This window comes from Danio rerio, chromosome 11 (genome assembly GCF_052040795.2).
Source record: "Danio rerio strain M-AB ecotype USA chromosome 11, GRCz13ab, whole genome shotgun sequence".
Classification (NCBI taxonomy): domain Eukaryota; kingdom Metazoa; phylum Chordata; class Actinopteri; order Cypriniformes; family Danionidae; genus Danio; species Danio rerio.
Genome location: NC_141031.1, coordinates 45,065,001 through 45,080,089, shown reverse-complemented (window position 1 = coordinate 45,080,089; position 15,089 = coordinate 45,065,001). Strand labels below are relative to the sequence as shown.

The 15,089-nt window shown below is 34.5% G+C and overlaps 1 protein-coding gene and 1 non-coding gene across 3 annotated transcripts in view; one reads left to right on the top strand and one right to left on the bottom strand.

The window, feature by feature from the left end:
• Positions 1–368: 368 nt before the first annotated feature.
• Positions 369–450, bottom strand: trnas-uga (transfer RNA serine (anticodon UGA)). Its single transcript has one exon. It is a non-coding gene; the product is annotated as a tRNA-Ser (tRNA).
• Positions 451–1,278: 828 nt separating this feature from the next.
• LOC147841908 (monoacylglycerol lipase abhd6-A) overlaps positions 1,279–15,089 on the top strand; it is a 27,984-nt gene continuing 14,173 nt past the window's right edge. For both annotated transcript variants that reach the window (XR_015502905.1, XM_087274313.1), the window contains exons 1-4: positions 1,279–1,362; positions 3,918–4,037; positions 11,346–11,502; positions 13,131–13,244. Coding sequence is in view for 1 of the 2 variants with exons in the window: in XM_087274313.1 (XP_087130439.1) it covers positions 3,919–4,037; positions 11,346–11,502; positions 13,131–13,244 (390 nt within the window). In the remaining variant the exon portion in view is untranslated. The remainder of the gene's footprint in view (positions 1,363–3,917; positions 4,038–11,345; positions 11,503–13,130; positions 13,245–15,089) is intronic.

Genomic DNA, 15,089 nt, shown 5'->3' with positions numbered 1-15,089 from the left:
GCTGTTTTCCCATGAATTTTTTAGTATGCCTTCCTTTGTGTTCAACAGAAGAAAGAAACTCAGACTGGAACAAGTGGAAGATCAGTAAATTATTTATTTGTTAATTATTTTTGTTCGTTTTTGGCTAAACTGTCCATTTAATAGAGGACCATGCTTCATATGTCATTATGCCATCATTTCCACAAGTGTTGCAGTATATTCATTTCATTTCAAGCTTATGTCCATGTATAGGTACTGTATGTCCAATATTTCAGGTTCCTAGCATAGAAAACGCCTTTTTCTGAACTCAGAACTTTCATAAAGCCAGCAGTTGTCTATTGTCGGTTTAGTCTTCTAAATATCCAGATGTGATTAAAGATTTATCCCGTCGCTGCGAGCAGGGTTCGAACCTGCGCGGGGAGACCCCATTGGATTTCAAGTCCAACGCCTTAACCACTCGGCCATCGCAGCTGTACATACAAATGTGTCAGCGTGGTGTTTTAAAGGTACAGTGATGTTAATGTTTTGAAGCATAGTTTACATGTCATCATGTTTTCTTGACTTCCTCTTTCTATTTCCTTTGAAAAGCCTCAAGTCATCCTAGTAATTCCCATTCTGAGAGTTTATGATGAAGTTTAAAGAAGTTAACTAGAATGTAATCTGTAGTACTTTTTTTTTAACGTACGTTCCCCTTTAAATGAGTTTCGATTGAAATGCTGGGTGTATATTATATATTTATTAATATACTATAAATATTTAAGTTTTATATGAAACATTTGTTATTTAATCAAATATGATTAGATTCAACCAGTAAAATTACTTTTGTTAAAGATAATAATCTAGTTTGCCTTTGAAAGCTCATGTGATACCTGTTACAGTTTTCAACGCTCACCTTGATCGACCAATCACAACAAGTTGTGATTTGTGTTTACATTTAGATGATGTGACTGCTTTTACTTACTCGCAAACGTAGCATACATACTGTAATTCAGTCAATTTAATAAGATCGCTTTTAATAATACAAATGTATTTAACAGACCAGATGTTATGCAGACATCTGAAGGCGCTTCTGTACGGGGTTTTGTAAATATGAGCCACCGCGCGCCCCCTGACGGACTCTGTTGCCTTTATGAAACAGCAATATAAACCGCCCAATGGCTTCTTTCTGTTGTCAGATGTGCACCTGACAGATGTTGCGAACAATTCCCATCGACAGAGCATTATTTCTCGGCTGTTTTCCCCTTTAAATTAGCGAACTTCCCTCTTGACGGCAAAGGGAGCGCGCACGAGTGAACGCGCATCGGGTCTTCAGATCAAAGAGTGACATGAGTCTGCTTTAATCGGCCTTCACTGGACATTCAGACACTCAGCGGACATTTAAAGGTATGCTTACTATTATCAGACATCTGAATAAATAATATATGAAGATAATATTGGCATAAAATACGATAAACTGTCAACTGAAGCTCAGGTTTTGAGCACATGACAGATCTGATCTGTTAGCAATAAGTTTACAAAGCAACAACATTTGATGCTGCATTATTAATGTAACGACTGACTCGGATGATAACTGAGTTAATAACTCAGCTATTAAGTTAATTCAATGTGACAAAAAAGGGATCGTTCACGTGTAAATATTAATTTATGTATCGTTTCACAGCCTATTTGGCCTTAATATTTACATCAATACCTTGATATATATATATATATATATATATATATATATATATATATATATATATATATATATATATATATATATATATTTATATATATATATATATACAATTAGTGTCTAAAATAGTAAATAATAAGCATTTCAACATATATAAGTGTGTGTGTGTGTGTGAAATTGTATGTTGAGTTACATAATTATGTGATTGGCTGTCCATATCTGTTAATTATATAACGTGAAATATATGTTATAATAAATAGGTTCATCAAAATTATTGTATTCTCATTCTGCTTGATAAAATGCTGAAATAATATTAAACTATATACTTATTAGAGTTTATTAAGTTATATAATATGTGAAATGTATTTACTTTATGATGCTTATCCTTAATGAATGTTACTAATACCACTACTAATAATACTGAGGCAGTAATATATAAAAATTAAGCATATGAAAGTGAATAATAGCAAACATTTTACATTTATATTGTATTATAATGTTGCTTACAACTAAATTTTAATTGATAATTAGGGCCAGACAGAATCTGCAGACTTTTTTGTTTTTATTTCTGCACAGAATTTATGATTTTGGAAGAATTACAACTAAAAGCTTAATATATTAAACAAAAATAATAATATTTAAATTTTATTTGATGTTTACAATGGAAATTTAATTAGATCCACTTAATAAACAAAGTCTCTCATAGGCTTAAAATAGATCTACTAAAAGACAGAAAATATTACTTTACAAACTGTATTGTAAATTAATCACATGAACACAATAATATTGCTGAAATTATTATAAATTTCCCCCAATTCTTTTTTATTATATTTTAACATGTACACACACATTTCCATGTGTCAGATTTAACATAAACCAACAAATGAACAAACAAAACAAAAGGCTTCTCAGTATTTTACATCAGAATACAATATCACCTCCGTTATTGATCTACTAGTAAAACATTTTCAAATCCACCACCTTTTAAAAAACACCCTAAAAGGTCCACAAACTCTATCAAAAATATGTATTTATTATTTATTAATTTCTTATAAGTTATTTTTCCCATTGCCATGTCTTTCAGCCGACAGCCTATATTTGGTGCACATATACTTTTCCAATTTAAAGAAATAAGCTGTTTCGCTTGTAGAATACATCTATTCATAAATATATGCTCCGTCATTTCTAACTTGATCTCCTTGGGATGTAAATGAAAATTAAAATAATTAAAGGAGACATTGGCATATTAACTCAAGAATATTTTCTATAATTTCTTTCACACCTTCCCAAAAGTTGTGTATTCCTTTACATTCCCATAAGGTTGAAGTCAGAATTATTAGCCCCCCTGTTTATTTTTTTCCCTCAAATTTCTGTTTAATGGAGGGAATATTGTTTCAGCACATTTCTAAGCATTATAGTTTTAGAAACCTATTTCTAATAACTGATTTATTTTATCTTTGTCATGATGACAGTAAATAATATTTGACTAGATATTTTTCAGACACTTCTATACAGCTTAAAGTGACATTTAAAGGCTTAACTAAGTTAATTAGAGTAACTAGGCAGGTTAGGGTAATTAGGCAAGTTATTGTATAATGATGGTTTGTTCTGTAGACTATCGAGAAAAAATATAGCTTAAAGGGGCTGATAATTTTGTCTATAAAATGGTTTTTAAAAAATTTAAAACTGCTTTTATTCTAGCCGAAATAAAACAAATAAGACTTTCTCCAGAGGAAAAAATATTATCAGACATACTGTGAAAATTTCCTTGCTCTGTTAAACATCATTTGGGAAATATTAAAAAAAGACAAAAAAAAAATCAAAAGGGGGCTAATAATTCTGACTTCAACTGTAAACAGTGATACATCGTTCCTGCTGAAATTAATTTTAAAGCTAAATAAATATTAATTTACAGACAGGTAAATATATATTCCGCGTGGGACTACTAATCATTAATATGTGTGTTTTAAGTTACACCTAAGATGACTTATATTAATTAAATATTTATATAAGTATTATGTAATTACTGTTTTGAATAATTTTTCATATATAATGATAATAATAATATATTACCTAAAATAATAAAAATATGTGTTTGTATTTGTTTATTTTTCTTTTGCTAATAGATGGTGCTGGTTTTGTTTCCCCTAGGAATATCTTGCGGATATGCTTCGCTAATATCATTTGTTATACTCTATTAGAATCAGTCTTGCATGAGGTCATCATCTGAATCTTGTCTTCTGAATGTGGTGTTATTGAACAGGATGGATCTGGACGTCCTGAACATGTTCTTGATTGCCGGCGGGACTCTGGCGATCCCCATCCTGGCGTTCGTAGCCTCGTTCCTGCTCTGGCCGGCCACGCTTATTAAAGTTTATCACTGGTAAGAGCTGCAAAATCATCTTAGCCTGTCCTCAGAGATTATTAAAGCTCATTTGTGCGGACTGTCTGTAGGGAAAACATGTGTTCGGATGACCTGGACTGCTCCGTACTGGCAAGATCGCTTCAGCTTCTGAACGCTTGTTGTTTGTTTTCCGTTAAACAAGAACATTCACACTATATATTAAAAGCTTTATCAGTGCTCACAGCTGGACAAACCACAGACTCTCCTTCACATGATAAAGATCAATGGTGTGGTTTATGTGCTATTAGCTGCGCTAAACACATCAGATATTAGAACATTTCCCAGAAACATATGCGTGTTAGTGCAAAAATCAACACTGTAGTGCAATAGGTGTTAAGAGGTAACAGCTATAGGGGTTTTGTCTTATTATGAATTTGTTTTTGGCTACTGTTATGTTTTAGATTCATTTATTCATTCATATTAGTCCCTTATTTATCAGAGAATGAACAGCAGAATGAACCACCAACTATTCCAGCATATGTTTTACACAGCGCATGCCCTTCCAGTACTGGGAAACACCCATACACTCTTATTCACACTCATACACTACGGCCAATTTAGCGTACCCAATTCACCTATAGTGCATGTGTTTGGACTGTGGGGGAAACCGGAGCACCCGGAGGAAACCCACGCAGACACGGGGAGAGCATGCAAACTCCACACAGAAATGCCAATTGACCTAGCTGGGACTCGAACCAGTGACTTTCTTGTTGTGAGGTGACAGTGCTGACCACTAAGCCACCGTTCCGTTTTATATTCTTATTTAAAATCAGAGGAGGCCCCTTCCTTCCAAGAATGGGCAGTAGAACTTGCTAGAGTGGCCGCATTTGAAAAAATGTCTTATAAGCAAATGGACAAGCTAAACCTATTGACCTTTTTCTTGGAACGCAAAATTACCTATGATGCTTTGCGTTTATGCGCAAGGAGAATGCGAAGAACTTCCGGTCGGCAGCTGATGCATGTAAACAGTCACATTTGGACAGCTTTGAAATGATAGTTTTAATCTATTTTACCTGCTTTTAGCCTCTTTGAACTAATACTGTTGTCCATCAGCAGCATCTCCTGGACTGATCATTTGAAGAAATGCGATCTAATAGGATGGAAAACAGCTGCTGTGAGGCGTTTTCCTCTCGTTGTCAGACGGCATCTTCTGCAGTTTAAATGAAGCCTCGTCATCGCTAAAGTCAACATTTTCTCTTGATTTCAAATATATAACCATTTTGTAAATTGCACGACTTTCATACCTGTTAAGTTTCATGCAGTACTCTGGTTTGCTCTCTCTCTCTCTCTCTCTCTCTCTCATTTCACATTTTCACATTTTAGGTGCTTTATTGGCATGACAAATAACTGTACATTCGTATTGCCAAAGCAGTGCAGCGTCGCTGCGTACAGACAAGACAGTGCAAAAAGGGCAGTAGTGCAAACAAATATGAACATAAAATATAATATAGAAATAAAGAAAAGAAATGTAAAAAAAAATAAAAATAGATTAATAAAAATAACAATACATCAGTAAAACTAAAAATATTAATCAAAATAAAAATAGATTAATGGTCATTTGTGAAACAGGATAAAAGTGGTGACAATAATATAAACAGTAAGTCCACGAGTAAGTCTCTCTCTCACTCTCTCTCTCTGTGTGTGTGTTAAAGAGCCGCTGAGCTAACAGCTGACAGGCCGGGAACGCATACACGCACTGTATTTCTGACGGCAGACACGTGAACTAGGAGAACGTTTTTCTCGTATTTCTGACGTGCTTGAACCACATGTGACAGATTATAACGGCTTTATCAGACACATTTCTAAGTTGTGCGTCACAAAAACACTCTGTTATCCATTAAAAACGTCATTGAAACCCATTTTTGGAGCGCAAATTACCAGTTGTACACGCTGTAAACGGAAGTTTTTAGCATTCTACCGGAAGACGCTGGTCGCTATGGCGCCCTCCATGCAGCAGCCATGAAAAGATCTATACTTTAAAAAATGGTCCAAGTGCTTCAACTGTTTGGAAATGGAATAGTAATAAATGTATGAGAAATATACTGATGGCGACCGTGTAAATTTGATATGTTATTGACTGAACTTACTCATTCATTTATTTTATTGTATTTTTATTGTATTTTATTTGATTTTTTCTTCATTATATAAGATAGAGGCCTTAATTGTGTTTAATGATAGCCAAGCCGGGACCTTACAGTTGTAGTTAGGAATTAGTTTGGGGTGGGTCTGTTAATAAGGCAAAATGTTGATTCTTTTCAGAGTTGTATTCTGTACTCCATGCTGAACCCTGCCTGAGAATCAATAAAACTGTTAATCACTATATTCTTATTTAAAATGAATTCTTCATATTTTCACTTTTCATACTTTACATACATTTTTATTTTTAATATTTGTTTTTGAACATACGAATATGGTTGTTATTATTGTTTATTGCCGTTTTAGTTGATTTAGGAAAAGTAATACATTTTAAACGTATACTTTTTTTAAAACATCAAGGTCTTAAAATTAATAAAAATGCGGAAAAATAAATATCTATTCAGTAAAAAAATGTAAAATTAAAAATGTTTATTTTTAAAACATGAAATATAAAAAATATATAATAAATATAAAATACATTTTAAGTATGGAAAAACTTCTTTATTAAATGTATTTAAAGTTAAAACTTTTTTGTTTTAATTATAAACAAAACTAAAAGTTTTTATTTTATATATATATATATATATATATAAATGAAATTCAATCATTTCCCAGACATGGGTTGCGGCTGGAAGGGCATCCGCTGCGTAAAAACTTGCTGGATAAGTCGGCGGTTCATTCCGCTGTGGCGAACCCGGATAAATAAAGGGACTAAGCCGAAATGAATGAATGAATGAAATTGAATTATTTGTTTTGCAGTGCAGATTACACTGAAAAAAAATTGTGTCTGCAAAATTGAAGCAAACAATTTAAATGTGTTGTTTAACTTGATTTATTTGTTTAAATTCAGCCCAAATAAATTGTTTACGACCACTATGCTTAAAAAATTAAGTAAATCCAAGGAATCACCTTTGAAACATTTTTTAAGTGTAGATATATCCAAATCCATCAATATTTAGTATTCATTAAAAGAATCCTAAAATACTAAGTGAACGGGCTCTCTGCACAGCTAGTGTTTTTCAGCCAATGAGGAACTTCCGGTGAAAGCTTAATGTGACTATTTTCATAAGGTTTCTTTTACAGCATCGATGTCGTAATGTAATTAAAATACTTTGAGTTAAATAGACTTCAGCATTAATTTAGTTGTTCAAGCGTAAAACGAGATGAAAGACCATTTAACTACTGTCAGGATCAGCAGGCGAGCACAGAAACTCCATTTAAAATACTGGAGTAAAATAAACTGTCATATTTTAAAGACATGACAGGGGAAAATGGATTTTAATGCAGTGCTTCTTGTCCAGTCTAATACCCACTTCATATCGTATATCAGTCAGGCAGTGAAGATCGCTGATTTTTAAAGAAAGACCTTAAATGTGGCAGTTTTATAATGGCACGACAGTTCAGCGGAAGCGCTAAGGCTGACTGTCTGAAATTTAAAGTCGGTGTGCATATTGCCCATTACAACGTACATACAGCTGAAGTCTTAATTATTAGCCCCCATGTTTATTTTTTTTCCCCAAATTCTGTTTAACGGAGAGAAAAGTTTTTCAACACATTTCTAAACATAATAGTTTTAATAACTCATCTCTAATAACTGATTTATTTGATCTTTGCCATGATGACAGTAAATAATATTAGACTAGATATTTTTCAAGACACTTCTATACAGCTTAAAGTGACATTTAAAGGCTTAACTAGGTTAATTAGGTTATCTACGCAGGTTAGGGTCATTAGGCAAGATATTGTATAACGATGGTTTGTTCTTTAGACTATCGAAAAAAAAATAGCTTAAAGGGATTAATAATATTGACCTTAAAATGGAGTTTAAATAATTAAAAACTGCTTTTAATCTAGCCGAAATAAATCAAATAAGACTTTCTCCAGAAGAAAAAATATTATCAGACATACTGTGAAAATTTCCCTGCTCCGTTAAACATAATTTGGGAAATATTAAATAATAATAATAATTCAAAGGGTGGCTAATAATTCTGACTTCAACTGGATGTGCACTAGAAAATACAAAAAAGAAGCAAAAATCAGAAAACAAAATAAAAATGCTAAGAAAATATATATTTTTCTGCAGTGTTTGTCAGTGGTTTCCACAATCTAAAAGCTTATCTTTCAGCAATCGTTCCTACTTTCTCAGGTTTGCATTATTTAACGAATCTCTTATCTGCTTACAGTGATAAAGGCGTTTGGTTTATGCCACTGATCTGGGTAAAGGGTCAGTCATTAAACAGAACTCACTATTACGGTCATGTACACATCTACAAGGTGCAGTGATTTACAGTACAGTAGCTTTATTCTGAATAATGCATGACGTTTTTGTGCATTCAGTAGGCTTTGTGCGTGCGTATGCATTAGCGGAGCGCTGCATTAGTTGCTGATGACGGTCCAATCTTACGCAAGCTGCCCAGTAGACTTTGCTTCTCGTAATATCTGGAGGCAAACTTTGCTCTACATGACGTGGTCATCAAAACCGCTGGGCTGGACGGACTGACCGCGTTCTTCAATGTCACGTCTGGACTGTTTGGAGCTCATGAAAGGGTTTTCTGACTCTTTGAGTGTATTTCTTATTGCTAAAATAGGGCTGATTTGTGATTTAGACATCATTCATTCATTTTCCTTAAGCCTTATTTTTTATGCAGTGGATGCCCTTTCAGCTCGAGCCTCAGCTGGGTCAGTTGGCGTTTCTGTGTGGAGTTTGCATGTTCTTCCAGTGTTGGCGTGGGTTTCCTCCGGGTGCTCCGGTTTCCCCAACAAGTCCAAACACATGCACTATAGGGGAATTGGGTAGGCTGAATTGTCCGTAGTGTATGAGTGTGAATGAATGTGATGTTTCCTAGTGATGGATTGCACCTGGATCCGCTGCGTAAAACATATGCTGAATAAGTTGGCGGTTCATTCCACTTTTGCGACCATGGATTAAGAAAGGGACTAAGCTGAAAAAAAAAAAAATGAATGAATGCCCTTCCAGCTGCAACCCAATATTGGGAAACAACCGCACATTCCCACATTCTTACATTCACACTCATACACTCTGGCCAATTTAGTTCATCCAATTCAACATGGGGAGAACATGCAAACTTCACACAGAAACGCCAACTGATCAAAACAGGACTTGAACCAGCGACTTTCTTGCTGTGCGGGAACAGTGCTAACCACTGAGCTACCAAGCCGTCCCTAATTTAGACATCAATACTATCTGAAATGTTCTTGGTTACTTTTTAAATTATTAAATAGGCTCCTCTAGAGCAGTGGTCCTCCAACTTTTTCATCAAGTACCACCTTAGAAAAAAATTGTCTCTCCAAGTACCACCATAATGAGCAGTATTGAAATACAGTAGCGCAGTAAGCCCAGTAAAGCAGCTACAGTTCTGCACAGTTCAAAAACGTGGCAGATTAATTCCTATTATTAAGAATATTTATTTTTGTCAGCCACTTTAAACATGAATAGTCTGAACGTTAACACTGTACTGTGCTTAAAAGTAAAAAAACAAAACAAACTAAAAACGTCAGCATTTAAATTAAAATGTGCTTAAGGTAAAAAAAAAAAGTGCTGTACTTAAATGTAAAGTATTAACATATCGTAGCCAATTCATCAACACCTGAAAATGTTGCCTGGACCTCAGAAATATAGGCCATATAATGAATATTATTATATTCATATTTAAATCATTTTTGATCAATTTAGAAATATATGTAGCATTTATTCATTTACTTGTTGGCTTAGTCCCTTTATTAATCCGGGGTCGCCACAGCGGAATGAACCGCCAACTTATCCAGCAAGTTTTTACGCAGCGGATGCCCTTCCAGCCGCAACCCATCTCTGGGAAACATCCACACACACACTATGGACAATTTAGCCTACCCAATTCACCTGTACCACATGTCTTTGAACTGTGGGGGAAACCGGAGCACCCTGAGGAAACCCACGCGAAGGCAGGGAGAACATGCAAACTCCACACAGAAACGCCAACTGAGCCGAGGTTCGAACCAGCGACCTTCTTGCTGTGAGGCGACAGCACTACCTACTGCGCCACTGCCTCACCATGTAGCATTTACATGTCACCACGTACCACTAATTACACGTACCACAGTTTGAGAACCACTGCCCTAGAGTAATTTAGAGTTAAACAGTTACATTTGTACCTTCTTTTAATTCATTCAGCCGATCTCCGGGTCTGGTGGGAACACTTTTAGCTTAGCTTAGCATAGATCATTGAATCGGATTAGACCGTTAGCATCTCACAGATTTCCTCTAGGGGAGTTGTAAAAATGTACAAAAGTTTTTTGCAGTTCGTAATGTAGCTATCCTGCAGTGGAAATAGTCTGCTAAGTTGTTCATCAAAAAGGTTATTTATGAAATATGTTGTTATTTATTTAAAATGTTTTTTATACACACACTTTTTAAGTTGTAAGGTTTTTAACAAAATTAAAAACTCCTCTTTGACTCAAGTTTAAAGAACTAAGAACATTCAATATCTATTGTCTCTGTGCTGATTTCTGGATTTTTAGTATTTCAGTATTAAATTACTAATTGAGTTACTAAGTTACTATTCAGATAAAGTAATTAGAAACATAATTTAAATACTATTGTATTTCTGCAGGGAAAATAAGTATTGAACACGTCACTATTTTTCTCAGAAAACATATTTCTAAAGGTGCTGCTGACTTGAAGTTTCCCCCTGATGTTGATAACACCCAAAGAAATCCATATAAGCAAAGAAAACAAGTCTAATGACACATGGAAGAAGTATTGAACACATGATGAAAGGGAGGTGTAGTTCCGCAAGGAAAGCCCAGACAGCAGCTGAAATCTCTCAGTAGTTCTTCAACAACCCTCTGATCTTCCTCAGTGTAAATGAATATCAGCTGCTTCAGTTCGACATCTACATTAGTAGATGATGAAGATGAATCCAGGGTGGACATTTCAGCAAGACAATGGTCAAAACACAACCAAGGAGACTCTCTAATGCTTTCAGAGAAAGAAAATCAAGCTGTAGAATGGCCCAGCCAATCACCTGAGCTGAATCCGATAGAAAATACAAAATAAAGCTCAAATTTGATAGAGGAGACCCACAGAAGCATCAAGATTTTTACAATCAAGCCTCTGTTGTAATGTGTGTGTGTTGTTGATGTGTTGGGCAGGTATTGGCGCAGACGGCTGGGGATGCAGGTGGATTATGCTGAATATGAAGGTTATCGATTCTGTTACTCTCACAGAGGAAATCCAGGCTTTCGTCCATCTGTTTTAATGCTGCACGGCTTTTCTGCACACAAAGACATGTGGCTCGGGGTGGTGAAGGCAAGTAACATACACTTCACAACTCAAATACAGTCATGGGATTAACTGTTTCACCAACAACACATCTCAAGACCCAAGCTGTGAAAAAGTTGTCAGAATGCATTAACATAAGGGGTTAATGCAACTCTCATAAAGGATTATGATTCATGGAAATATATGCAAATTACATATATGACATTTATTTAACTTTATTTCAGAGTAAAGGATGATATTTTTTCAACTATTGGATTTACAAATATGTACATGTACGCTTAATTATATTAACTATAATGTTATATATGTGTTAATATATGCCATTTATATACACTACCTGACAAATTTTTGCGGTCGATCGTAGTTGTAAGCGCAACAAATGATAACTTGACTTCTAGTTGATCATTTGGAAAAGTGTTAGAAGGTCAATTTTTCTGATGAATCATCTGTTGAGCTGCATCCCAATCATCACCAATACTGCTTAAGAGCTATTGGAACCAGCATGGACCCAAGATTCTTACAGAGATCAGTCAAGTTTGGTGAAGGAAAAATCATGGTTTGGCGTTACATTTAGTATGTGGGCGTGCGAGAGATCTGCAGCATCAACAGCCTGAAGTATCAAGACATTTGTGCAAACCACAGGAGAGGGCAATTCTTCAGCAGGATAGCGCTCCTTCTCATACTTCAGCCTCCATATCACAGTTCCTGAAAGCAAAGAAGGTCAAGGTGCTCCAGGATTGGCCAGCCCAGTCACCAGACATGAACATTATTGAGCATGTCTGGGGTAAGATGAAGGAGGAGGCATTGAAGATGAATCCAAAGACTCTTGATGAACTCTGGGAGTCCTGCAGGAAGTCTTTCTTCGCCATTCCAGATGACTTTATTAATCAGTGATTTGAGTCATGTCAGAGATGTATGGATGCAGTCCTCCAAGCTCATGATGGAGTCAGACACAATATTCATTCTGTCTCCACTGCAGCAGGACTTTATATTCTATACTGAACACTATTTCTGTTCAGTCACAAGACTTTTGTCTAAGCAAATTCAAACCTTACTGTCCTATTTAAATCGTTAAAAATTAAGGCATGATCATATTTCATATTGGTCAAATAATCTAGAGGCCTTTGCCTTTCATATAACCCACTTCTGATACCAAATAATAAACTAGAATTCAAGTTATTATTTGTTGTTTCTAAAATTTGGATAGGCGACAAGACTTTTGACAGGTAGTGTATTTCCAATTTATATATAATTATATCTAATATATATATATATATATATATATATATATATATATATATATATATATATATATATATATATATATATATATATATATATATATATATATATATATATAGTTTCAATGATATATGAAAAAATATATGAAATAGCCATTTTTGCAATATTTTAAAATATATGTTGCTAATATGATATGTATTTATATGTTTTTTATATTTATATGTGAAAATTATGTACAAATGTGATTTGTCATATATGTAATCTTGCATCTATTTCCATGTATCAGATTTCTATCTGGAATGTATTGAAATTAAAACCCAAGAGTGTTTTTAAACCTTTATTTAAGTGTATTTCATTTAAATCATTTCAAATGAAAGGAATGATGTCTGATTGTGCTTGTTTTTCTTGTGTAGTTTCTCCCTAAAAATGTGCACTTGATATGTGTGGACATGCCGGGACATGAAGGTACATCACGCACCAGCGCTGTGGATTATTCCATAGAGGGCCAAGTCAAACGCATTAATCAGGTGAGATTTGCTGAAATTGCCTGGAAAAAAGTGTTAGTTCAATTCAGTGATTAATTGAATGTAAAAAGTAATACTTATGAATATACAAATAAAAGCAAACGAAAACAAACGAAAACAAGTGGGATTTTATGAAATAAAAAATATTAGTAAAAATTTCTGCTTTTTGATTAAAGTTGGAATTAAATTTATTATTGTTTTATTGTAGGTTACATAGTTTAATATACATAAAAATTATAATAAAAAAACACACATCAAGCCATGAGAACCGAACCGAAAACTCTGTAAAAAAAAAATGGGGTATGTATTGAACCGTAGGATAACAGTATCGTTGCATCCCTAATTTTTATATATATATATAAGTAAGGTCTGACTCTGCTATATATATATATCTATATGTGGTGTTGATATATATGTATATATATGGTGATGATATATATGTGTGTGTGTTTGTGTGTATGTGATAAGTATTATCTTTTAATATTGAGTATGTAATGAATTATTAATTAATTAATTCATTTTCTTGTCGGCTTAGACCCTTTATTAATCCGGGGTCACCACAGCAGAATGAACCACCAACTTATCTATCAAGTTTTTTACGCAGCGAATGCCTTTCCAGCCGCAACCCATCTCTGGGAAACATCCACAAACACATTCACGCACACACTCATACACTACGGACAATTTAACCTACCCAATTCACCTGTACCGCATGTCTTTGGACTGTGGGGGAAACCGGAGCACCCGGAGGAAACGCGAAGGCAGGGAGAACATGCAAACTCCACACAGAAACGCCAACTGAGCCAAGTTCGAACCAGCGACCTTCTTGCTGTGAGGCGACAGCACTACCTACTGCGCCACTGCCTCGCCGTAATGAATTATTGTAAACTATTAATTACCATGTTTAGAAGAAAATATATCATTTATCACAGTTCAGAATTCATATATAAGATCAAACTGATATCATTATATCATATATAATATAAAAAAAATTATATGAACAATATTTGGCGATACGGTGGCTGAGTGGTTAGCAATGTGGCCTCATAGCAAGATGGTCACTGGTTCGGCTGGGTCAGGAAAATTAATGAATGAATAAATCAACAATATTTATTTTAAACAACTCAATAACGTAAAAAAGTCTAAGTTTCATAAAGCCCATCACTGCAGCTGATGCAATTGAACTTGAATGAATCTGCAGCCTTTGACCCAGTTTTTCTGTCTGGTTAAACCTCTAATATATTTCTCCTGATGACACAGTGGATTTGTTGGAGATTGCTGTGAAGTATCTGGAGATCAGTCAAAAGCCCTTGTGTCTTCATTTTCTATATTCGTGGCCCACAGCTAATCAGCTTTCCTCCAACAACACACACTTGTGCCTAAAATAGCAGGATTTCTGCAAACCCACGGCTTTGACTCTGTTTCCCAGCGTTTGCATGTCAGCTTGTTTTTGGCTCATTTGTAGCCATCGATCATTAAAAGCAACGTCTGCTAATTGCTGATTTGCACGGATGCTCTGAATTTGCTGAGTGTTTTGTTGGAGATGAAAGATGAAGCTTCTTGTTTTGATGGATGCAGATTAAAAATAGCTCACTTTTATCTCCCGTGCACGTTTGATGAAGAGTCCTCGTCGAGCTGAGACGTGCAATCAAGCAATGTCTTGTTTAAATTGACTTTTTCAATGAAATCAAAATATAGGCAATTAAGCTTCTGCCAGTATCAAATTGTTTTGTTTTAATTAATTGCTTTTAATTAAGCAGTTTTTAAACAATATTGCCTTAAACTGCAAAAATAAAAGAACACTTAGTTTATATATATATATATATATATATATATATATATATATAT